The following is a 24,958-nucleotide window of genomic DNA, read 5'->3' as shown; positions in this document are numbered from 1 at the left end:
CTATCTAATACTTCACAAGAATCATGCCCCAACTGCGTGTTAGAGTTCTCAAATATAATTAGCCTCCTACAAATCGTATATACGCTGGTAAGCCCATTGTAGAATTTTCAAAATCGAGCAAAAGTAATTTTCAGAATTCTGGGCCAATTGGTAGAAATTGAGAATTTTTCATTTAAAACATAAAATTGTTTTAGGATCAAATTGAATATTTTAGAAATTTTAGTGACTAATTTTCAAATCAGATAAAAATTTTGGCCATTTTAAAAAACCCTAAGAAACTCAAGAACTTATGAAGCGATTATGTCCTTTTCTTTTATAACTCAATACAAAACCATCGCTCGGCCGCACTCTTCTTTATCTTTTCCTCTTCCTTTTTCTTTTCTTTTTGACTCATCGTCGATCATCTTCTTCACAAGCCGCCGCCGTTCACGTGAAGTTCACCACCGGTGAAGCCAATCGTCGCACAGTTGCCCCATTACGTGATCTTCTCCTTGGCTTGGTTGTGTCGTAGTCATTGTTCGACCGGTAGCTTGCTGTCTCGGCCCCGATATCGAACCGAAAATTATTTTAGTGTCGTTTTTATCGTAAAATATTCAGAAATTGTTAATTTGGGCTTTTGATATACATATCATATTTTTGCAGAGGACATCAAACTAGAATCAGAATTACCGTGTTTCTCGAGTTGATTGTGAGTGATAATTAGCATTTTTAGTTCGTTTGGTTATTTCAGTTATTTAGAATGTTAATTGTTTTATTAAATTATTCTGTAGTAGCTGATTCGGTTCGACCTACTGTTTGAAGTGACCATGGAATCTTTGCTTGTTATTTTGTCGAGGTATGTCTCTGACCAGTATTAAATATATTTTTGTGATTATTTGGTTGATGATATGCATTGTTGATTTGTGAATGTTGACTGTACTGTGACATTAATTGAAATTATTGTAATTTAAAAAAATGTCGTGAGATTATGTTGATATGTCATATTTAAAATATATGTTGTGTATTTTTAATATTTGATTATGTTAATTATCGACTTCGGACTTTATGCTATGCATTCGGAATATTTGATTATGTTAAATATCGATTTCGGACTTTATGCTATGTATTCAGACTAACATTGTTGAATGTCCAACATTCTCCTCTAACAGGAATTATGTCCGACACTGCTGTAAAAGCTTTCAAATATAATAAATATAATGAGCCTCGTACAAATCATATATATGCCGGTATACCTGTTGTTGATTTTTTAAAATCAAGCAATAGTAATTTTCAGAGTTCTGGGCCAATTGGAAGAAAAAAATAGGTTGAGATCGGTCGTTTTGTTTATAAAGTGAAAGAGAAGAAGTCCCTAACTAGAAATTGTGTGGCGATGAATCCCACACAAATGGTATGTTTGAGAATAAACGAAGTACATGTCGCTACTTTTCTTTTCCTGAGTGAGATGTTGCACTCAAAAGCTTGGAGTTGGAAGTCAATCCACCAATGCCAGATGTATTGAAGGAAAAATTGCATAAACTGCTTGAGAATCAGGTTCATTTTCTATCTTGGTTGATTTAAATTAGAAAATTAGTTTGCCTCTTGTATAATCAGAAAACCCAAATCGCCGAAACTCAAATTATAGTGTCTGTTTGTTTATATTCATTATAAGCATTATAAGCTCAGCGTTAAGCGGAGAAGGAGTAATCATATCTTTAAATACAACTCTTCAGCTGAGGAAACCGATTCTTCATCTTGTAAGTTTTTAGGGTAAATTACTTACATGGCCACTAATGATTAATTAAGTTTTTTTCTCGATTGATGTTTCAATGTTGCATGTTTAAGCGGCTGTTTTTTTTTCTTTCTTTTGACAAGGGATCGCTCTAAACAACCAGAACAGCTTGATAAACAACAACCCAGGTTAAACATACTCTCTAAACCAGCTGCTGCACAAACAGAGGCCAACATCCGACTGAACCCAAAGGCGCCCTTCCCACGATTAGTAGCTTAAGCAAAGCGTTACAGCTACACCAAAATATCTGAGAGCAAAGCACCCGAAAACACACAAGCACGACAGCTGCACACACCCTTAATCAATACCAAAGTCGCACACCATTAAATGTCCAAACAAAGCACTCAAACAATCAGACCAACAAGCTAAACTGCAACATCTCAGCCACAAATGGAAAACCAGAAGCCAAAGCAAACGATTCAGCCCACCAACTCCAACTCATCTGAATAACCTGCCACTCTCTTGGACTCAAACTGCCCAACACCTTCTCCAATGAAATAATAATTGCTTCATATGGCATAGGACAGACGGATAGTTTAAGATTTTGGTTAATTCCAACCTTTTGATATCTCTCGAAGCCTTTGGTGTATAATGGAGGAATAAAGAACATAAACAATCAACTATATGGTTCTTTAGGTCCCAACCAAGTCTTTTTCCCTTGTCTTTTACACACTAAGGTTATTTATACTTCTTTCATTCTAGTAAAAGACAAAGTTCGTTGCCTTAGGTATCGTTTTCTTCCTTGTTCCTCGATGTTGCTGCTGACTCACCCTGATTCGCCTCATTTGATATAGTTGCCTTGTTTGTTACTGTTACTTGCTGAATTTTCACTGCCTGTGCTGTTGTACCTTGAATAATATGGTCTCAACATTACCTCCCCTAATTGAGGACCCTTGTCCTCAAGATTCTACATTGTCTGGTCTACCATTTTCACTGTACAGCTGTTTTCGTGCTTCTTCACTCTATATGTTGCTATAGTGCGTCAAAAGAGCAATGCACAAACGGAATGTGGAGCAGGCGCTGCATTCCTTACCTCCATCCACTCTCCGAGATGCATATACATGAGCACAGTAGCGCATAACAGTCCCAACTTCATTTCCGCATGTTGGAGCTTTGTGTTGGAGTTTCGCTCAACAGTTGACATTCACTGGTGTTTAGAATGCGTGGCAGGAGGCTATGGTGTGTGTTAGATGGGAGGTTGGTAGTGAGGGTTTGAGTGAGTAGGTCTTGGGGATGGTGGCCGGTTACGGTTTGGCATTGGAAGGGTGGCTAATGGTTTTGTAGACTACTTTCTTGGGTTGTTGATGCAGGTTAAATAGCCATGGAAGAGGAGGATGCTGCCAAAGGTGCTCCAGCTGGCAGAAGTGGTGATGGAGGCTTGGTTGGCTCTGGGATAGTCGTGTTGTTGTCATAATTTTGAATAATAGTACTTAAAATAAGACTGTTATCATTTGATTTTATTTTGTCTCATTATCAGTTTTATCATTGTTTTGTAATTATCACATTTGTTATTTGCTTCATTGATTTGGTTTCACATTTGTTTCCTTTTATTTATCTTGTTTTGTGATTGTTGTGTTTTGTTCCTTCAATTCAGGATGAAGCTGGAGACAAGATCAAGGATGGAAGACTTCAGAAAATGAAAATTGGCAACCAAAGTTACAAAGCAAGATGGAACAAGATTGATCTACTGAGGGAGCTGTAATATATGTTTCACTGCCATTTCCTCTAGCATCTTCTTCATCCTGCTTTGTGGCTTTGGTTGCCAATTCAATTCTTAATTGCTCTCTAACTTGAGGCTGTCGCGGCTTGATTACGCTCCTATTATCCCACACAGAATATGGTTTTGTCGTAACTGGACATCCCATTTTGCTGAGATTTACTAATTTACTAAAGTGCCAAAGTTCTGATTAATCTCCAAGATAAATTACTGCTAACTGTTTTATGAAGAATATCCAGCCAAAATATGCAAGCCAAACCCATTTCTCCTCAAGTAATTGCAGATTATGAATCCATATTGCACATCTTTTGTGATCACCCTTGAGTGGACCAGTTTTGGAAGATGAATGATAAGGTACGCTACTGTTAAACTGGTCAAAGTGTTTCGTTTTGTAGAATGGTGTTTTAACATCACAAAACTCTTTGATTATGATGTGTTTTTGCAATATGGATATTTTGGGTGCTAGGAAGAGGTTTTATTTTGATGGACAGTTTGATTGTGATGAACTTTATGGCTAAATATATTTAATTAATATTTTTGTTTACATGTTGATGAGGCATGCTTAGGGTAGTGGAAAAGTGTTGAAAAGGTTTGTGTCCTGGTCTGAAACTTTTTATCATAATAAACCATTTTATTAAGGAAGATTGACAGTGGATTTGATTGTAATAGAATTGATAGTTTTAGGATTGAAATAGAATATTTTAAAGTTTAGAGATCAATTGAGGAGGCACGTTGAGATCTTTTATGCAATTAACTGAAATATTAACGAGTATGTTATCCTTTCTGCTCATGATGACGATGATAGAGATTAAACTCCAGTTTAGGACATAATGGAGAGTGGAAGTTCACTCCTCAACTTAGATTAAAAATAATGTGCTGTGTGGAAGTTCAATGGCTTAATTTTAATTAGACTTGTATCATCATTTGAGTATGGACTACACTTATTATTCATTGGGATAATGGCATCAATGCTCCCCGTTTTCTGTCAAAATTACCTCTATGGTGTCTCTAGTTAAATGATGTAGCAAAACACGCTGCTCTGTTTTGCAGAAATAACCATAAAGAGAAATCAAAGGGCATGTGAATAATTTATCCTTTTTTTTCACATGGCGTTATTTTTGAAAAATAATGGAACTATCAACAGATATGAACTAAACATGTATTAATTTCAAAAGAATAATAAAGAATAGCATATTGTAACCACAAACAATTTATAATTTCTAAAGGCATAATGTAATCAAATATCCCTAACGTTTGGATTATATGTATTTGTTTCCAAATCGTTTTTTTTAGCAGTTCTACTCACAACGTTTGATTATGATGTGACATGCACATGTGGTCATCGATGATGACGTGATATTTCCATGTCATTATTTTTTTGCTGACGTGGCATGTTCATATCATAGTAGATGATGACGTGACAGATCTACGTAGACTAAATATTGACGTGGTATGTACACGTGTGATGCCATGTCATCAATTTTTTTAAAAATTAATTAATAATAAATAATTATTTTTTTATTAAATTAATATCAACCAATCAGATGTTGTCACGAGGCACATGAATTTTTTATTAAATTAAGAAAAGAGGGAATAAATCTCTACAAATTTTGCACTCCATGAGATTTGAACCTGGGTCTAAAGGATTAATGCCTTGATACCTAATCATTAGGCCAAGATATTTGGTTGTTATTAAATGACTAATAACAATATTTAAAGTATATTGTTGCCATCAAAACCACAATTAACACAAGTATTTTTTAAAAAAAAATTATAGTTAGATTTAAATTGTTATAATTATTTGAGTAAATTTAAATTATCCATAAGTCTTTTTAAATTTAAATTTATAAATCGATATGAGGTTTTAATTAATTTTAAATTTATAAGCTTTTAAAAAAAAAATCATAGGTAAATCGATCTGGGGATAAACCATAGGTCTTTTTTAAAGTTTATAAATTTAAAATTAATTAAAATTTTAAATTTCAGTTTTTTAATTTTACTTTGATTCATCAACAACAGATCTCCAATCTCCATTTTTGTCTTTAGTAGTGATAGTGCTTATGGAATATGTGAAAACAACCCTTTTCACAGTGTTGGTTTTCAAGCAAGATTTGAAGAGGTCTTCGTGCCTTTGATTGCAGGGTAAATGATATTTGATCTAACATAGGATTCTTAGAAAAATCAAATGATCTGTTAGATTGATGAACTGTCGAAACGTGAATTAAAATGCTTTGAAGATAAAAAAATGCAGAATTTACCAATATTCTCCTTCGAATGTCGAATTCTAGTGAAGTTGCCACATGAAATACACCATTGAAGATAAAATTTTAATTAATTTTAAATTTATAAACTTTAAAAAACACCTATGGTTTATCCCCATATCAATTTTCCTATGATTTTTTTAATAGTTTATAAATTTAAAATTAATTAAAACCCAGATCGATTTATAAATTTAAATTTAAAAAGATCTATGGATAATTTAAATTTACTCAAATAATTATAACAATTTAAATCTAACTATAATTTTTTTTAAAATGCTTGTGTTAATGGTGGTTTTGATGGCAACAATATACTTTAAATCTTGTTATTAGTCATTCAATAACAATCAAGTAACTTGGCCTGATGATTAGGTATCAAGGTTTTCACTCTTTAGACCTAGGTTCAAATCCCATGGAGTGCAAAATTTGTAGAAGTTTATTTTCTATTTTCTTAATTTAATAAAAATTTCATTTGCCACGTGGCAACATATGATTAGTTAATATTAATTTAATAGAAAATAATTATTTATTATTAATTAATTTAAAAAAATTGATGACATGGCATCACACATGTACATGTCATGTCAGTATTTAGTCTACGTGGATATGCCACGTCAGCATCTAATATGATATGAACGTGCCATGTCATCAAAAAATAACGACATGGAAATGCCACGTCATCATCGATGACCACATGTGCATGCCACGTCAGATGGACCCATTGACCGTCAGTTGACTGACGGATTCCATCCAACGTGGGGTACTTATGCCTCATAATCAAACGTTTAGGGGTATTTATTTGCATTATGCCAATTTCTAAAATACCTCTAACGTTTGATAAAAGTGTTAAATTGAACCCTATTTTTTTGACAAGACAAGTTTAGATCCCTATTTTTTTGACAAGACAAAATTAACTTATTTGAGTAGACGATAATTATTACTCAATTAATGATTAGCGTCGAAGCTGACTCAACCAGAACATGTGGAGGGAGATGCTAATGTGGTATGCGCACTTCAGAGTAGACGTGATGTGACAATTTGTCACATAAGCTTTTTTAAGAAAAAAAAAGTATAATTAATATTTATATTAAAATTAAAAATTAAGGGAAAATAGTCCCTAACGATATGGATCCGTTCAATTTTAGTTAATAATTTTATCGATTCATTTGATTTTAGTCACTCAGCCATTAACTCCTATTAAAATTTAGTCCTTCAACCATGTTAGGGACTTAAACAAAAGAGGGTTAACGGAAATTAATAACAGAGAGACTTAAACCGGACATACTGATAATGTGAGAGACCATTTATCCTTTATCCTTAATTTTTAATTGGTGCCTATAGTCAGTCATACCCTAAACAAAGAGAATTATTCGCATAGTTTACCTAAATTATTTACAATTTTTGTTACCGGAGGACTCAGACTTAGGTTACCCGTTTGGAACTCAATGACTCTAGTCACTAGGCCAATCTGCTTACTTTGTTTATGTTATGAAACAAATATTGCTTAATTTATAATTACTTTTGAATTTAATGGAAAAAAATTATGAAATTACGCTGCTTACTGCCTACTAAGATTAAAAGCAATTACAGATGTAAAGATCTAGTTTCATGTAAGCTGGTGTGCTCTTAGTTATTATAACCCTACTTGCTCACTGCCAATTATTTTGTGCAGTATTTGCACGGTGTGATCTCTTGCATGCAGCAGATAAGAAGATAAAGAGAGAACGAGCAAAATAGCGGGTTTAGCTTTTGCTTAAGTGTCTAAATCTTGCACGGTTCAGTCGCAGGAAGGATGCCGAGGCCTTATGAGAGGTGCTGAGTTTGATGCTTCTAAAGGCTTCAATTTCTCAACTTATGCTCACTGGTGGATTATGCAAGCTGTACGGAAGTCTCTTTCGAATCAGTCCAGAACAATTCGCTTGCCGGTAAGTACTAGACTATTCTGGTCCTAAATTCTTGCCCTTTGCAAGTTTCGACGATCAATAACGACTACCGGTTACATTTATATGATTTACAGTTTCACATGGTTGAGGCAACATATCGAGTGAAGGAAGCACGAAAGAAGCTGTACAGTGAAAATGGAAGACAGCCTGACAATGAAGAAGTTGCACAGGCAACAGGGCTGTCCATGAAGAGGCTCACTGCTGTTCTACTCTCGCCAAAGGCACCTCGATCACTCGATCAGAAGATCGGGATTAACCAAAATCTTAAACCATTGGGCCGTCCTATGCCATATGCAGCAATTACTATCTCCTTTTCCCGTTTTTAACCTGTCATCGTTATTGAATTCCGGTTTAGTTTCGACATCTGATGGGACTACGTTAATTTTTGTCCAGGAAGTAATTGCGGACCCCGAAGCAGATTCGGCAGAAGATATCTTGCTGAAGGAGTTCATGAAGAAGGATCTGGAGAAGGTGTTGGACAGTTTGAGTCCAAGCGAGAGGCAGGTCATCCGATGGAGGTTCGGAATGGAAGACGGCAGGATGAAAACTTTGCAAGAAATCGGGGAGTCGATGGGTTGAAGCAGGGAAAGGATCCGGCAAATCGAGTTGTGCGCCTTTCGGAAGTTGAAGAACAAAAGGAGAACAAAACATCCGCAGCAGTATTTGCTTTCATATGCATCATAGCTGAGTTTTAGAATCAAAATGGCTTGTTTAAAACATCTTTCCATTAGCCAAAGGTTTACCTACAATTACAAATGGCTGTTCAGAGAAAGCAGGAAAAAAATTTCAATGAAACATTTTACATTCTTTTTATGCATCAAACATACAATTCCTCTAATACTTATTTAGTCATAATGGTTGTTTACATTTCATTATTTCATTAAAAAACAAAACACATTTATTATATCAATTTTCCTTTATGGTGGACAACTTATATCTTTAAGCTAACCTGCTGGTAATAGATCATCTTCTTGCCTATTCATTTTCTTCCATGAGCAACATCTTAAGTATAGCCCTTCGTTTTGATTACCAAGATGTATGTAGCATGTTGTTGAAGCTAAAGGCTGCCATATTCAATTTGTGTGTATAGATTGTTGTAACTCTATTACATTAGTTGTAGAAGACAGAGTAGGATAACAAGTGCAGTCTCATTTTCAATTCCCAAGCCGACTTATATAGCGGTATCTCTCTCTGTGTATATATGATCAAATAGCATCAACCTTCCATCAATAGTGTCATACTCGGACAATTCTAGCACATTTTGTCTCATTTTGTTCCATTTAAGTTAATCAACTTATACAAGCAACATTTTAAGTACAACCCTCCATCTTGATCACCGAAGCGTGTTTAGCATGCCGACGAAGCTGAAGGCTGCCATTGAACTTTTCATCTTATAAAGTGTGATGAAGCTCACTTATCTTTAGTGTCTTTCATCAATGTAGACCACACAAGGAGCCTGGCACTGTATAGTGGTGAAGAAACATGTTTTTTATGCTCAAGTTGCTTAAAGCATATTTGCTTGCAATGGTAGGGGGTTTTTCCCCCTTAACATGATGTGATTGCTCTTCAACAATTTTCTTTGCGTGTGGGAAGTTTACATTAAAGCTGTAATACCCAATTTTCCCCCAAATTAAAAACCTATAAATTGAGAATTTTTCATTTAAAACCCTAAAATTGTTTTAGGATCAAATTGAAAATTTTAAAAATTTTAGTGACTGTTTTGAAAATAAGAATAAACGTTTGGCCATTTTGAAAACCCTAAGAAAATCAAGAACTTATGAAGGGGTTATCCTTTTTATTTTATAACTCAGTATAAAATCATCGCTCAGCCGCACCCTTCAGTATCTTTTCCTCTTCCTATTTCTTTTCTTTTTGGCTCATCGTTTCTCATCTTCTTAACAATCCGCCGCCGTTCACCTGAAGTTCACCACCGGTGAAGCCAATCGTCGCACAGTTGCCCGTAACTTGATCTTCGCCTTGGCGTGGTTGTGTCGTCGCCACTGATCTATTTTGGTAAGGAAAATCGTGACAGGAATCATGTCCGATATTGCTGTTAAAGTTATCAAATATAATGGGTCTCCTACAAATTATATATATGCTGTTATAACCGTTGTAATTTTTTTGAAATCGAGTAAAATTAATATTCAGAGTTCTGGGTCAATTGCGAGGAAACAAAATTGTTGAGATTGATAGTTTTGTTTATAAAGTGGAAGAGAATAAGTCCCTAATTGAAAATTGTGTGGCGATGAATCTCTCACAAATTCCATTTGATAACAAACGAAGGACGTGCAATTGTTCTTGGTCACTTTTCTTTTGCTGAGGGAGACTTTGTGCAATTGGTCTTCGTCACTTTTTTTTTTGCTGATTGAGACTTTGTACTCAATAGCTTGGAGTTGGAAGTCGATCCACCAATTTCAGATGCAGTGAAGGAAAAATTACATAAGCTGCTTGTGAATCAGATTTATTTTCTACTATGATTGATTTAAATTAAAAAATTAATTTGCCTCTTGCATAATCAGAAAACTCAAATCGTCGAAAGTCAAATAATAATTTTTGTTTGTTTATATTATTACTGTATTTTTCAGGTTGTCATCAAATCACAGAAAATTCTTATGGATGTTAATGCTTCGAGCGGTGGAACAGGAATCATATCTTCAAATACAACTCTTCAGTTGAGGAGACGGATTCTTCTTGTAAGTTTTTAGGGTACATTACTTACATAATGTTTAATTAAGTTTTTCTTTTCTCGATTTATGTTTCAAAACTAACAATTTGATTACTAACATCATCAATCATCTAATAATGTGTCACGTTTGAGCTGCTGAGTTGGTGCCCTTTGCCTCTTAACTTTGACTCTCACTCTTTTTTCAATGGCGTTCGACTCTTTCCCTGCTTACATGCATCAACTCGCTATTTCTTGCAAAGTTTTCATCATATGGTCTTCCATTCCAAACCTTCACCTGATCACTTGCCTCTCTCTTGGACTCAAACTGCCCAACACCTTCTCCAAAGAAATAGTAATTGCTGCATATGACATAGGAGAGACCGATAGTTTAAGATTTTGGTTAATCCCAACCTTTTGATATCTCTCGAAGCCTTTGGTGTATAATGGGGGAATAAAGAAGTCCCAATCAAGTCTTTTTCCCTTGTCTTTTACATACCCTGTAAAAGCCAGTAAAAATGATGTGAAATGAAACAAGCATGCACCATAAAGAATATGTCTCCATGGTAATGACATTATGCAACTAAAAACCAGTATCCCATGCCCTTGTTGTGCGGAACATTCTAAGGAAAAACTTTTCAACAGGTACATTGTTGTGTGCGTTCGACAATGAGAAAAACCAGCAAATCCAATTAGAAAAGATAGAATAAGGAAGAGGAATTTTCATGAGATTTTTCGTGTGCCTTCTCAGTAAACTCAACAATTATTTATACTTATTTCATTCTAGTAAATGACATCAATGTTAGTGACCAAATCGTTAGTTTTGAAACATCAATGGAAAAAAAAACTTATTCAAACATTAGTAACCTTTTATGTAGTTTATCCTTTATTTTATTTTATTTATATTTATAAGTATTATTTTAAATTTATTTAAATATTAAATTTATTTAGTTATTTATTTTTTTAAATAGGATCAGAATTTTGATCTCAAATCAGTTGGTTTAGGTGGCTTGCAAGAACAATACGACAAAATCTATCGTCAAGTGATTGTACCACATCTTATGGTTGCAAAAGGGTATTTAATTTTATTATTGTTACTATAATTATTATTGTTATTGTTGTTATTTTGATTATTAGCTTTATCCAGAATTGAAGTAAAATGTCCTCGTGGGATACTTCTTCACGGACCCCCTGGAACTGGGAAGACGGTTCTTGCATATAAAATTTCCTGCCATTTAAGCGATCTAGAAGCAAAGGTAATATTTACAAACAGATAATCCTTTTGTATTTTAGTATGACTTTTTACATTTATAAGCAGATCATCAAGGGACCTGAAATTTTCAAAAAAACCATGGGAGAGTCTAAGCGAGCGGTTCGAGAAATATTTGAAGATGCTAGAAAAGACTTTAAAGAGCATGGTACAAGATCTGAAATTGTGCATGTTTATATAAAATTATTTTTGTTTGTGAAGTAATAATTTATCAATACTTTTTGTTTTTGTCAGGAAAAAAGAGTAAGATACATGTAATTCTATTTGATGAACTTGATTCAATTGCTTGGGTAAACATATTTTACTCATTCCTCTCTATTTTTTTGATTTTATTTTATTTTTCGTTTGAAATGTAGGAATCCTTTTATTTGGACAGCAGTTTGATTGGTATTTTGCAATTGATATATATATTAATAAAATCTTTTCTAACATAAAAAATACATTTTTTTTACAGCATAGAGATAGACGTAGTAGTGGTTCGAAGGCGAGAGATTTAGTTGTAAATCAACTATTAACAATGTTATGAAAAAATCGTTTTAAAAGCACTACTCGTTTGTTTAAGTTTGTATTGATATAATGATATATTATTTTCAGATTGATGGCCCGGATAGCTTGGACAATATTCTTGTCATTGGTACAACAAATAGGATAGATTTAATTGATCCTGCTATTTTAAGGTATAAAATATGTTCTTATGTATCTTCAATTTTTATTTTTGCATAAATAAAATTATTAGAATGTTAGTGCTTTCTTTTATTGTTCGATAATATTTTGTGATGAAAATTTATTAAGTAAATTTAATTATTGAATGTAGACCTGGTCGTTTTGAACTTCTTATTAAGATGCACTTACCAAGTATTCAAGAAAGACTAGAGATTTTGCGGCTACATGTGTCATCGATGATACAACATCCCTCTTCATCCACCGATATTAATTTTGAGGAAATAGGTATTTGATTATTTTATCTCTATTAAACCGCAAAAGATTTAAGTTATTAATTTTTTTCTTAGATGCAGTTTGTTTTTCATTTATTTTTGGTCTTTTATTAATAAGATTATATCTTTCATGTTGTCTTGTTTTGTATTTTTAATGTACGGTTTGTGCGATTTGTCAAACAGTGAGGGAAACCGCTGGATACTCTGGGGCTGATTTAGAAGCTCTAGTGAGGAATGCACTAACTCGAGCATTTCTTCGCGACCCTGAAAACTTGATAGTTACAATGGAAGATTTTCAATTTGCACTGTCAGACGCAAAACCTTCTAATCAATTAAAACCAACGAGGTATAATTTTTATTATAAAAAATAATGATTTTTTGTATGTATATGTATAACAAATTTGCCATGTGAAAATTTAGGAAAAATAAGAAGATAGACTTACCTGAGCATAGGAATTCTTATCAAACTTTAAAGCGCTTGGTTGAAGAATGGCAACACAGCATGTGCTGCTCTATTAGAATTCTTTTAGAAGGCTCACGTGGCACGTGAGTGACAAAATTACTTCTAATTTTCTTTTAATATGTAATTTTTTTACCTTTTTCTAACTTGGTTTTCTTCGAACAGCGGTAAAAGCTTCATGGCAACTAGTATTAGATTAACTAACGAGTTTGATGTTGTTGAAATTGTAAGTCGTATTTTCCTTATTGTTGGTGTAAATTTTTATCCACAAAAATAATTAATTTTTTATATATTTTATTTTTATGAATTCGTAGATCACTCCCGATGATTTTATAAACTTGTCAGAATTACAGCAACGTGAAAGGATTTTGAAGGTATGTTAGTGAAGACTAACTACTTTCATAGTGATTTTCTAACTATCATGGCGTTGAGGAATTTTTTTACCATGTCCTCCAGTCTTCACATTCATTTTTCTTATGTATGAATTGAACAGAGTTGGAGACGCGCTCTAGGTTGTCCTCTAAGTTTGATCATAATTGATGACATAGAAAGGTACACCCATGGTATTAGATTTTTTAACTGTTTCTTTTTTTTACGAGTCATAATCAGATCTTGATATAATTCATTCTTTATCCAAGGTTTGTGGATAACAATTCCCAAGGTGTATCGAATGCCTTGAAAACTTGCCTGAAAATAAAGATACCAAAGGTGAAATCCAATTTCTATTACTCTCCATTTTCATTATTAAATGGTACATTTGTACCATATAAAGGTATTAAAATCAAACTACAAGATTCTGATACGTTAATTTACAGGATCACAAACATATGGTTATTGCAACTACAAGTGATTTGGACCTTCTAAAGTCTGTAAAGCTTGAAGAGGAATTTCAGAAAACATTAAATGTTCCAAAACTGACATCAGAAGGCGCTGTAAAGGTATATCCTCTAAGTTAGTGTATTTGCAGTGAAAATGCTTAACCCAAATGAACATTTTTCTTCTTCTTTGCGGGTGTAATTTTTGCAGGTTATGGGTCAATTGTTTTCTATTCCTTCTGAAGAGTGCAGCAGACTGGTAACCGACTTAGCAATCGACTCTGCACCAGTAAGTATAAGCTTTTCCTTTTTGTTAATAATTTGATAACCACAAAAATCGATTTTAGGACAAATTGACCGATCGTTCTGCCCATTTTATCATCTTTTTTCCGGGGAAAAATGCCAGATATCAATTAAGGATTTGATTAGGATACTTGAATTAGCAAACAAAGCCACAAAGCAAGATGGAACAAGTACCAGTAGCAGTGTTACAGACATCGATACTGCTAGCAGAATAGGCAAGCTGATGCTAAAAGTGGTTTAAATAAGGGAAAACATGTCCAGCATGGAACAAAATTCGGGGTTTTAATATTTTGGAACTTATCCTGTTTGGGTTTGCTCTCCGTAGCTTTCTTTTTTTTTTAAAGCTTTTCACTTTTTTATTATTATAGGGTAAACTACACTTCAAGTCACTTAATTATGGATTTAATAACAAGTAATTCACTTTTTTCTCTTAAAGTTACAAACATGTCGCTTAATTAAAATATTATTACAAATACATTGCTGCTCGAGAGTAGTGACGTGCCTTATATAATAATAGTTTTAGTCCTCAAAACTTATAAAATCTATTAATTTGGTTTTAATTCAAAATAATTCAATAAATTTAATCGTTCATATTAATTTTGTTTATTTTTCTTCTAAATTGCTTGTTCTTCTAGTTAGGGACTTATTCTCTTCCACTTTATAAACAAAACCACTAATCTCAATATTTTTTCTTCCAATTGGCCCATAACTGTAAAAATTACTTTTACTCGATTTTAAAAACTCTTCGACTGGTGTACCATCATATATATGATTTGTAGGAGACCCATTATATTTGAGAACTTTAACAACAATATCCGACATGATTCTTGTTAAAAGAAAATATTAGACATTTGACAATGTTAGTCCGAATAAATAACATGAAGTCTATAATTAACATAATCAAATATTTCAAATGCACAAAATATATTTTGAATCTGACATGTCAACATAATCTCATTACATTTTTCTGAGTTACAATAATTTCAACCAATGTCAAAGAACAGTCGAATGAACAATGCATATCATCAACCTAATAATCAAAAAATTATATTTAGCATCAGATCTTTTCCAGGAAGTTGTGATCCTAATATTGTAGATGTAATAGTACGTCCTAGGAAAAATTGAATAGTAATAGGCTTACTGATAAGATGAGTTGTAAACGTCTGGTTTGCTGCATAATTGAAGTATTTGGTATGGGGCTTCCACCATTCTGGAGGGAGTATTTCCGGATTCATGATTGCTATTGCATCTCTAGTATCAATGAAAGTAATCACCGAGATTAGCTTTTTGTATTTTCCAAGATAAACAGTTGCTGAGATATGTGGTACAGGGATTATAGATGTTAATGACGAACCGATCTTGCTGTGAATTATATAGACTCCTCAATTTTCAGAAGACCATTCTGTCTCTGATGCAAAGTCTTCAATATCCAGGCTTTGGATAGCAAATAGAGAATGATCAGTAGGTTCATCTTCAATGGAGAAAAGAGATTCAACATCCTCTTCTTCTTTGATTTTGATCATTGTTTTTTCCTGAATCAGCTCGATCATCTTCAAACCTTTTCTGTTTTTGGGATAGTTTTTGTTTTTGCAAAGTGTCATTTTTTCCCACAAACATATCATTTGGATGATTTAACTCCTGGGGCTCGTTTCTTCCTCAAGTATCTTTATTTTTCTTCTTTTTCTTGGGAAGAATGGAGTACGAGAGGGTTTTCTTTCTTTCTTCTGCGAGATTTGCAATGACACTGCTGTGGGGTTTTACACTTAATAGTCAATCCTCGCTCATTGCAAGCTTTATCCAATTCTCTGGTTCCAATCATGCATTCTTTGATGATCTTCCTGTCACAAATTTCTTCAAGGGAAATGAAAGTTTCTTGTTGGATTTCTCCTACAGTTTAATGTAAAATGTCTCTTCTCTGTTGTTGAATATTTTATGGATTGCATTTTGTAATAGTTCTAGGATTGAAGCTAAAATTGCTTGCTTCAAACTTTGATTTGCTCCCAGAGTTTAAAAAAGTTTGGTTATGATGCTGAAATGTCTTTCCAGGTCTTTCTTTTCATAGGAATAACATTTTCGTTTAAAAAACTCTTTTCTTTTGAGAGTCTTCACATCATTTGGATTTCTAAGAAAGTAATTATGCATGACCTGGATTACTGCAGCAAAATCTTGCTGAACAAGAAACTGCATATGATCTCCTACAAATAATGATATCCACCAATCTCTGAGTACTCTAGTAAATTTGGATACAAACTCAATGAGAATATCATAATTGTTGTCTCTTGTTAACTTTTGAGTTTCCATCCACGAATGGAGTTCTTGTAATCTTTGAGACCATTTAGATACAGGAATGTCATCAAGTGTAAATATGTATTTTCCTCCATTAGTTTGAAGCACTGTCTTGCTGCATAAGGTTTTGCTTTCATGGGGCTGTCAAGGTTCGAATATTCTATCTTAACCTCGGGTTGATTTGTTGTAGCCATAATAACATCTTCTGAAGAGATATATGAGTTTTCTGAGCTTTCTGACTCGAAAATTTCTTCAGAATCTTATTTTTTCTAATTGACAGCAATAACTTTTGGAATTATGGTTTCCCTATACTTAAGAAAGGAATTTAAGGGGTTTTGTTGTTATTGTTGTCTCATAAGTGCTCTGGAAAACTTCGAGGAAGAATCCTCTTCTTCCTGTTTTTTCCCCTTTATCTCTCTCTTTTTTTCTCAGCTTCTTGCTTCTTAATCTGCTGGTAAAGCACATAAGTTGTTGACTTTTTCTTTTCATTAGAGAGAGGAGAAAAACAGTCCCTGAGAATGTGTTGTATCCATTCTGAAGGAAGTAAATATAGACTGGGGTTCTGGTGTTTTCCTTCTGAGAGATGGGAAAAGTTCTTCTCCTTGTGGTTGTGGAACTTGTCCTGTTTCTTCATGTACCCGTATTTGTTCTTTCAGCTTTTGAATTTCCTTTTCCTTTTGTTCAAGATGGAAAAAGAAATCTTGTCCTGGAGAAGTCGTATGTCTTTCAACTTGTTGCAACCTTTTGTGGAGTAATACAATAAGTTCATTGGCAATCTTGGTGTTGGTATCTACCTTAGATTCTACCCGAGTAAGCTTGACATCCCTGTGAAATCTTATGGTCAATCTTTTTCAAGGTAGTGTTTTGAGCAAGAACATTTTCAGTATGCCAAATGAGAGTTGCTTTGGCTGCACTTATCTTTTCTCCAACAAGCTGACTAGGGATTTTAGGAGCATGCTTGTACTCATTTTTAGTAAATTCCTCAAGGTGAGGAAATTCTTGCCATAAGAAGGATAAGATGGCTGAAACATACAAACAATAGGAATCAATTGAGTTTGGGGTTCAAGATTTTTTTATCCATTTCTGGATCTTCTTGTAACAAGGTTAAGCTAAGATTTTTGGATTTATCGGAGGTGGTGGTGGAGATTTTGGTTTTGGTGGAGGAAATTTTTGGAGTATTCTGAACTGGTGTATGAGCCTCAAGTGAATAGTCAATAAGGAATTGAAATTTTCCATTGTCTTCTCCAAGTGGTCCAACTGAAGGGTCTCCTTGCATGCATCTCCTGTAGAGACTAGAATTTGAGGACTTATTCTTTCTGGTTCCTACCTTGTGTGGATAATAAGTTGTGAGAGAATTTCCATCAATCCACGAATTGAGATCGTCTACTTTACATAACTTACATGAACAATCAAAATCACACGGGCTTTCAAACTGGGTTTACACAGCTCATAGTAGCAATCTGGATCTTCATTATCACTGGTCTCCGTAGGGCTCCAAGAAGTAGCATCATCAATTGTGTAGGGAAAATTGATGGTGTTGATGTGTTTTTTAGATGGCCATGATCAAATCCGATTTCAGATGTCCCATCTTCTTTGGTGATAATCTGATTGTTGGTAGATCGGACTGGTTGTTTCTTTTCATGACATTAGGCCAAGTTATATTATTATACGTTTGAAAAAACAAAATTTAGGTTAAACTATGGTTGAAATTAACTACATATTTGGATGAATTTGGGGATGAAATTGGAATATTCAAAAGTTTTGGGACCAATTTAGAAAGAGGATCATAGTCTACGAATGAAATTAGAATGTTCAAAAGTTTAAGGATTAATTTAAAATGAGTCATAGTTTTGGTTGAAATTGTAACATTAAAAAATTTAAGGACCAATTTAAAATAAGGGTTATAGTTTGATTATAGATAATGCAATTAACTCTAAATATTGCAACATTTATTTTAACTAATATACAACATAATACTTCAAAGTTTAAAATATAAATTCACTAGCTTTAACAAGTAGAATAGTCTTTAATTACATAAATTTTTAAAAAAACTAATTATTCAAGTAAATAATCTTATTAACAACAATTCACATCAGAAATTTATTTTCTGCAGATCTAATTGAAAATCTTCCATTTTAACTGATTGAGATGATACATTCATCAATAGAGCTTCTAAATATGTCCCACTGTGGTTTCCCAAACTGTAAGACAAAACACAAAAAACCTACATTAAAATACAAAACAAAAGAAAGCATGAAAAGTAATCTTGTTAATAGAAAACCAAAATTTGAAATGAATGACAATCAAACTCGGTTAAAAGAGATCTATGATACAAATTAGTAACTTAATTCTTTTACGGTTTAATAAAAATAAAATAACTAAATACCTAGTCATCAAGATTAACATTTGAAGATAAATAAGGATTTAGTACCTTGAATGGTACCTTTATCTGCAAAATCTCCAATCTTTGTTTGATATAAGACAGACTTCAAAACGACCAGGTCTACATTCAGTACAAAATTAATTAATAAATTTTCAACTCCAAATATTATTCAACAAATAAAAAAAACAATAACATTTTAATATATAGGAAAACAAGTAGTAGCTTTCAGGAAAGTCTATTACATGTAAATAAAACTAAAATAACATTTTAATAAAATGTATTCTTTGATGGCCTAGTTATGGTGTAATTGGTTGGTTAACTGTACCGTTAAATCTAAATGGTTAGTTAACCGTTATTACGGTTATTAAATTATGTTAACTATAACTTAACCATTAAGAAATGGTTAACTGTTTGATTATAGGGTAATTTATAGTTAACCTATCACAATATTTTTCAAACATACATATTTATAAAAATCTTATTTATTTGTAAATGTATTTTATTTTGTAGAAAAATGTATATTACGAGGTATATTCATTTTTTATAGTTTAAAATCTTACGTGTATATTTATATTTTATAATTTAAAATCATGTATTTCTTTCATATATATTTGATTTAATGTGCTCCTATATAAGATAAATATGATAACTAAAAAAATATGAGGAATCATTTTGATTTTATTTCTAATTCTATTCTCAAAAAAATATTATTAATTAATTATAATTTATTAACGATTAACTGATGGTGAACCATTTATCAAAATTCATTAACTATAACCGTAACCGTTAATTGAGTAAAATTAACTTACAAAACCCATCGATTGTGAACTCGAGAATGGTATTTGGAGATACCATTCCCCTTTCTCTGCTCAAAGCTGTGACCCAAATCTTGTATTCTTTTCCCTCAATTCTATAAGAATTTTCTTTTTTTATGTATTTTTTTTGAAAAAGAGAATTTCGTATTAATATTAATACGTACAAAGTACACTACCACATGAGTCTCGTTAAAAAAACCTCCATAAGCTTAAATAGTGAAAAAAGAGTGCACCATGTAGTAGTAATGTTGAACATAATGGATTATCAATTATGTCAAACAGGGAACGTCCCAGCCCCAACACATGTCCTCAAACATGAAGAACATTTACACACTACTAACCATCATTTAACCGTATAAGAATAACCAATACTGGAAATACCTGACATGGGTGGATATACTTCCAACTCTAAGCTTTCAAGAGTAAAATCTCTCCGAGACTGAGAAAATTGATGGAGGAGGATCGGGTCTCCTTCCCTTATTCCTAAGCATTCCATTTGTGTAGTACTCATCGCCACACAATCATCCGCTATTGACTTGTCTTCTTTAACAACATAAACGAAGGAGGAATTTGGACATATTTGGTTCTGCCAATTGCACCGATGAACGAGAAATTAGTTTTTGCAGAAGTCGAAAACCCTATAATGGATTCACCAGCTTTGGCATACAGCTGGGACATGATTTCTATGAAGGGGAGATGAGACCATCGATGTTTGAATGAGAGATCAAAGACAAACTAAAAGAAACCCAAACCTAAATTAACTCGAATCGAAGGTAACCGAATAAAATATAACCTGAATAAAAAACAACCTAACTCGAAGCAACTCGAATTTAATTTATCCAAATTCGATTCAAAGCGGACATCAACCCAATTATTAACCCCATAATTGAGTTATTATATTTTCAGTGATGTGATAATTAATAAAATGGTGCATGTTTTATTCTCTTTGTGTATTATATTACTAGTTATTCATCATCTTTGATATTAGTTTAAGGATTATAAAATAAAGTTACTTAGTATTAGAGTTTTATTTTATGTTATTAACTTTAATTGACATCACTTAGACGATATATTATGATTAATTTAAAATATATATTTTAAAATACTTCAAATAGAAATTCTAATTTAATTCGAGATATAAAACCTATTTCAAAATCTTACGTGTATATTTATATTTTATAATTTAAAATCATGTATTTCTTTCATATATGTTTGATTTAAAGTGAACCTATATGAGAAAAAAACATGATAACTAAAAAAATAAGAGGAATCATTTTGATTTTATTTGTAATTCTATTCTCTAAAAAATATTATTAATTAATTATAATTTATTAACGGTTAACTGATGGTAAACCATTTTGGGACTTGTAATGTATCGGGCTTGTATTTTGCTCTGTAATCCATTTTGGGCCTGCGGTTGAACGCTATTTGCTGGGCCAGACGAACTTGTTTTCTTGATCAGTTCGGCTTTGAGTTTCAATTGTTCTAGGGCCTCAATAATGGACTCCCAGCTGGATTTTGTTGAACATGGACCATAACTCTTCGGCACTGAACTGGAAACTTTCCAATCCTGACCATATCTCACAATCCCATCTATTTTCTCTCTCAAATTTCCGAGGCGGCAATCAAATCTTCATCTCCACCATACCCGTGCTTCTGCTGTACAGCTTCAAATATTGAGTTCATATGCCTTCGAGCTTATAATCTCTTTGATTGGTTAATGCTTGATTTCTGAAAAAGAAAGGTAAACGATGGGAAAAACTTCGTATTGCTCTCTCTGTAAAAACGAAAGGGAAGCCCCCCCCACCCACATTTACATCCTATTCGTTGGGTTTTTATATAACCCTTTACCAATTGAAAAAAACAACAAAACCAATTATAATCCTCTCTCTTTTCTGTTTTTTTTTTGTTGCCTAGGATGAATGATTCTTTTTCCCGTGCGAGGTCGTTGGAGGTGTTGAGAAAAGGGGACAACTGGCTTTTCTGGAAGGAACTTCTGGAATAATGGTAATGAGGCGCGGTGGTTGCTGTGGTTGCTCACGTGGAGGAGAGAGACCGGGACAAAATTGAGGTATAACAAAGGTAAAGCAGGTGCAAAGCATTTCTCTTGGTATAAAATTTGGGATTTATTTTCATGATCTTTTATTGATTTGGGGTTAGAATTTATGGTTGCATATGGGCAGCTGGGGAGGCGTGGCTCGGTGGTCAGAGAATAGTTGGAAAGGAAGGGATGAGTAGGAGATTTTGGTGAGGGTAAGGTTGAGACCTGAAAATGGAGATTGTGGAGAGATTAGTGTTGGAGCAATGTTCGAAATTGGAGGAGATTGATAGTGAGGGAATTTAGGATTAAGGGGTGGTTTAAATCACATTGGATTTTACTTCAAAATCTGTAATTTAGCAAGCAAGATTACATATTTTCATAATCATGATAAAACCCCACGATGAAAATGCATCAAACCCAGATTTTTTTGACATAATAATTGCATGCATCAAAAAGAGGGGCAACTCCAGCATGTCGAAGAAGAAGATGGGTAGCTTCAGCATGTCCGCCAACCAGTGGCTGTCATTAGAGGTCCATCACCGCCGACGAAGCTAACCATTAAACCCAACAAAGGTAAATCAAGTGTAAAACATTTCTCTCGATGTAAAAAAATAGAATTTATTTTCATGATTTTTTTATTGATTTGAGGTTAGGATTTATGGGTTGACATGGACAGCTGGAGAGGCGTAGCTCGGTGGTCGGAGAATGGTTGAAAAGGAAAGGACAAATCGAAGATGCTGGTAAAGGTGAGGCTGAGGCTGAGGCTGAGGCTGAGGCTGAGGCTGAGGCCTATGAGGGTGGGGGGTGGTGTTCCGCAATTTTCCCCATATTTGGAATTTTGTTGGGTTTCTTCTCATCTTTATCAATTATGATTTTTGACGGTGGCTTGAGGGCGTTGGCGTTGGCGTTGACACCGTGGGGAGCGATAAAGGGTTTGAATTAGGATTCGTCAGTATAATCTCTCAGTTGGTAGCTCTCAAATTGATGTTGGGGCATCCTATTATTCTATCCTCTTATCTTATTATATATGAAAATAAAGGTCAATAATTTTTTTAATCTCTTATTTACGTTTATTTTTAGTCATTTTTTTCTGACCTGAAAAATCACACTTTAAAAAAATAATATAATATTATCATGTTATAATACTGTTAAAAAATTAACTGTCTAGTGACTAAAAAATCAAATATATAAAATTAAGTAAATAAATTAAAAAGATTAAAAGTACAATAAATAAAATAAGAGAGAGACTAAAATTCAATAATAAAATTTATAATTTACCCTTAAAATAAAAATTATTTGACAACCAAAATTTTATTATAATTTGATAACTTGATGCATACAATTATTGTTACACATAAAATGACATATAAACGTTAAAAGTTTTTGTTTTCATAATTTAGTTATTAACGAGGATATTCAATCAATACTTTTAATAAATCATTTTATGCATAAATATTGGAGTTAATTGTATCTTATGTCATCAAAGTATGACCCTTATTTTAAATTGGTCCCTAAACTTTTAAATATTCTAATTCATCCTTAAATTATGACTATCATTCTAAATTAGTCCATAAATTTTTGAATATTTCAATTTCATCCCTAAATTATGATCTTCATTCTAAATTGGTTCCCAAACTTTTTGAACATTCAAATCTCATCCCAAGTTATACGTATATACTAATCACATCACTTGTTAATAAAATCGTTAGGCCAAACTATATTATTATATGTTTAAAAAAAACAAAATTTAGGTTAAAACTATGATTGAAACTAATTACATATTTGGATGAATTTTAGAATGAAAATAGAATATTTAAAAGTTTAGAGACTAATTTATAAATATAATCATAATTTAGGGATATAATTAGAATGTTTAAAAGTTTGAAGATTAATTTAAAATGACAGTCATAGCTTGGGTATAAAATTAGACATGAGGGTCATAGTTTGAAGATATATAATGCAATTAACTCTAAATATTGCAACATTTATTTTAACTGTTATACAACATAATATTTAAAAGTTTAAAATCTAAATTCACTAACTTTAACAAGTCGAATAGTCTTTAATTACATAATTTAAAAAAAAAATATCTAATTATTCAAGTAAATAATCCTATTAACAACAATTCATATCAAAAGATTTTTTTTAAGGATTGAATTTAAAATTTTCCATTGTAATTGATCGAGATGTCGCATTTGTCACTAAAACTTTTAAATATGACCCACAAGATATCCAGTGGTTGGCGATAACACCCAAAAATCACTCTGACGCACTTTATTTACCTGTCAGACACCTTTTGATCTTTATTTACCGATCTAACACTCTTTACAAAAAGGTGCGGCCTATGCACCGTGCCTTAAGTTGAACTGGCGCCACGTGGGGTAAGACGCGGCTCATTCACCGCGACTTGTAAAACGTGTAAAAAACCGGATGTTAGTTTTGTAAATATTTTTAAAATACTGCCTATTATGTAATTAATTTACGTTAGGGTGATATTTGTGTTAAAACGTCAACTTTATTTATTTATTTTGTGTGTGAAAAAAAACTTTCTACATTAAATTCTTTTACAAATTATTTTATAACTCTATAAATTTTGATTTTTGCATAAAATTACACAATACGTATAATCTAATATAGAAAAACTTGGGTAAGTATTTTAAAATATGAATAATTTTATAAAAGTTTTATAACTAGTATTTCTTTTAGAAAATGATTATGATGATGATAATAAATGTATTATAATTTAAAAATTATAAATTTCATATATTTTTGAAAAATTTATTGGCTTTTAAAATTATTTGTTTAAAAACATTAAAATAAATTTTTAATTACAATTGAGGGATCAAATGAATTATTATTAATTAATTATTATTTTTAACAACAATTAATAATGTTTATTCATTTTTAATAAAATTATTTTGATTTTTTGCATGAAATTACACAATACATATAATCTAGTATAGGAAAACTTTGAGGGTAAATATTTTAAAATATGAATAATTTTATAAAAGTTTTATAACTAGTATATCTTTTACAAAATGATGATGATAAATATTTTATAATTTAAAAAATTATAAATTTCATATATTTTTAAAAAAATTATTGACTTTTAAAGTTAATTGTTTAAAAAATATTAAAATAATCTTTTAATTACAATTAAAGGATCAAATGAATTATTATTCATTAATTATTAATTTTTAACAATATTTAATAATATTTATTCATTTTTAATAAAATTAAAATTTAATATTTTTTAATATTTTTTTAAAATTAATATTAGAAAAATAATCCTCAATGAGTTG

At 32.3% G+C, this 24,958-nt stretch overlaps 2 protein-coding genes and 1 long non-coding RNA gene across 6 annotated transcripts; all 3 read left to right on the top strand.

Moving 5' to 3' along the window:
- The first annotated feature begins 372 nt into the window (after positions 1 to 372).
- Positions 373 to 889, top strand: LOC120202953. Its single transcript, XR_005523771.1, has 3 exons — positions 373 to 525; positions 643 to 688; positions 771 to 889. It is a non-coding gene; the product is annotated as an uncharacterized LOC120202953 (long non-coding RNA).
- Positions 890 to 967: 78 nt separating this feature from the next.
- LOC120202943 (vesicle-fusing ATPase-like) lies at positions 968 to 14,540 on the top strand. Of its 4 annotated transcripts, none has more exons than XM_039203299.1 (18): positions 968 to 1,530; positions 10,272 to 10,379; positions 11,320 to 11,423; positions 11,496 to 11,604; positions 11,667 to 11,766; positions 11,853 to 11,908; positions 12,073 to 12,138; positions 12,213 to 12,295; positions 12,433 to 12,566; positions 12,737 to 12,899; positions 12,974 to 13,099; positions 13,179 to 13,239; positions 13,328 to 13,387; positions 13,507 to 13,565; positions 13,652 to 13,721; positions 13,829 to 13,951; positions 14,040 to 14,117; positions 14,235 to 14,540. In XM_039203299.1, the coding sequence occupies exons 1-18, from the start codon at positions 1,483 to 1,485 to the stop codon at positions 14,370 to 14,372; spliced, it is 1,686 nt and encodes a 561-aa protein (XP_039059230.1). In that variant the 5' UTR covers positions 968 to 1,482; the 3' UTR covers positions 14,373 to 14,540. The 4 variants fall into 4 exon arrangements, with proteins under 4 accessions (XP_039059230.1, XP_039059231.1, XP_039059232.1 ...); XM_039203301.1 differs by lacking the exon at positions 968 to 1,530 and adding an exon at positions 9,543 to 9,699; XM_039203300.1 differs by lacking the exon at positions 12,073 to 12,138 and having other exon boundaries at positions 970 to 1,530.
- Positions 7,601 to 8,508, top strand: LOC120202952 (RNA polymerase sigma factor sigB-like). The gene is made up of 2 exons (XM_039203313.1): positions 7,601 to 7,668; positions 7,761 to 8,508. Exons 1-2 carry the CDS (start codon positions 7,615 to 7,617, stop codon positions 8,010 to 8,012), a joined length of 306 nt encoding a protein of 101 aa, XP_039059244.1. The 5' UTR covers positions 7,601 to 7,614; the 3' UTR covers positions 8,013 to 8,508.
- Positions 14,541 to 24,958: the final 10,418 nt, after the last annotated feature.

The sequence above is a fragment of the Hibiscus syriacus genome, unplaced genomic scaffold (assembly GCF_006381635.1).
Source record: "Hibiscus syriacus cultivar Baekdansim isolate YM2019G1 unplaced genomic scaffold, ASM638163v2 tig00009009_pilon, whole genome shotgun sequence".
Lineage (NCBI taxonomy): Eukaryota > Viridiplantae > Streptophyta > Magnoliopsida > Malvales > Malvaceae > Hibiscus > Hibiscus syriacus.
Note: the sequence above shows the minus strand (reverse complement) of the source record. Positions and strands in the feature narration are given on the sequence as shown.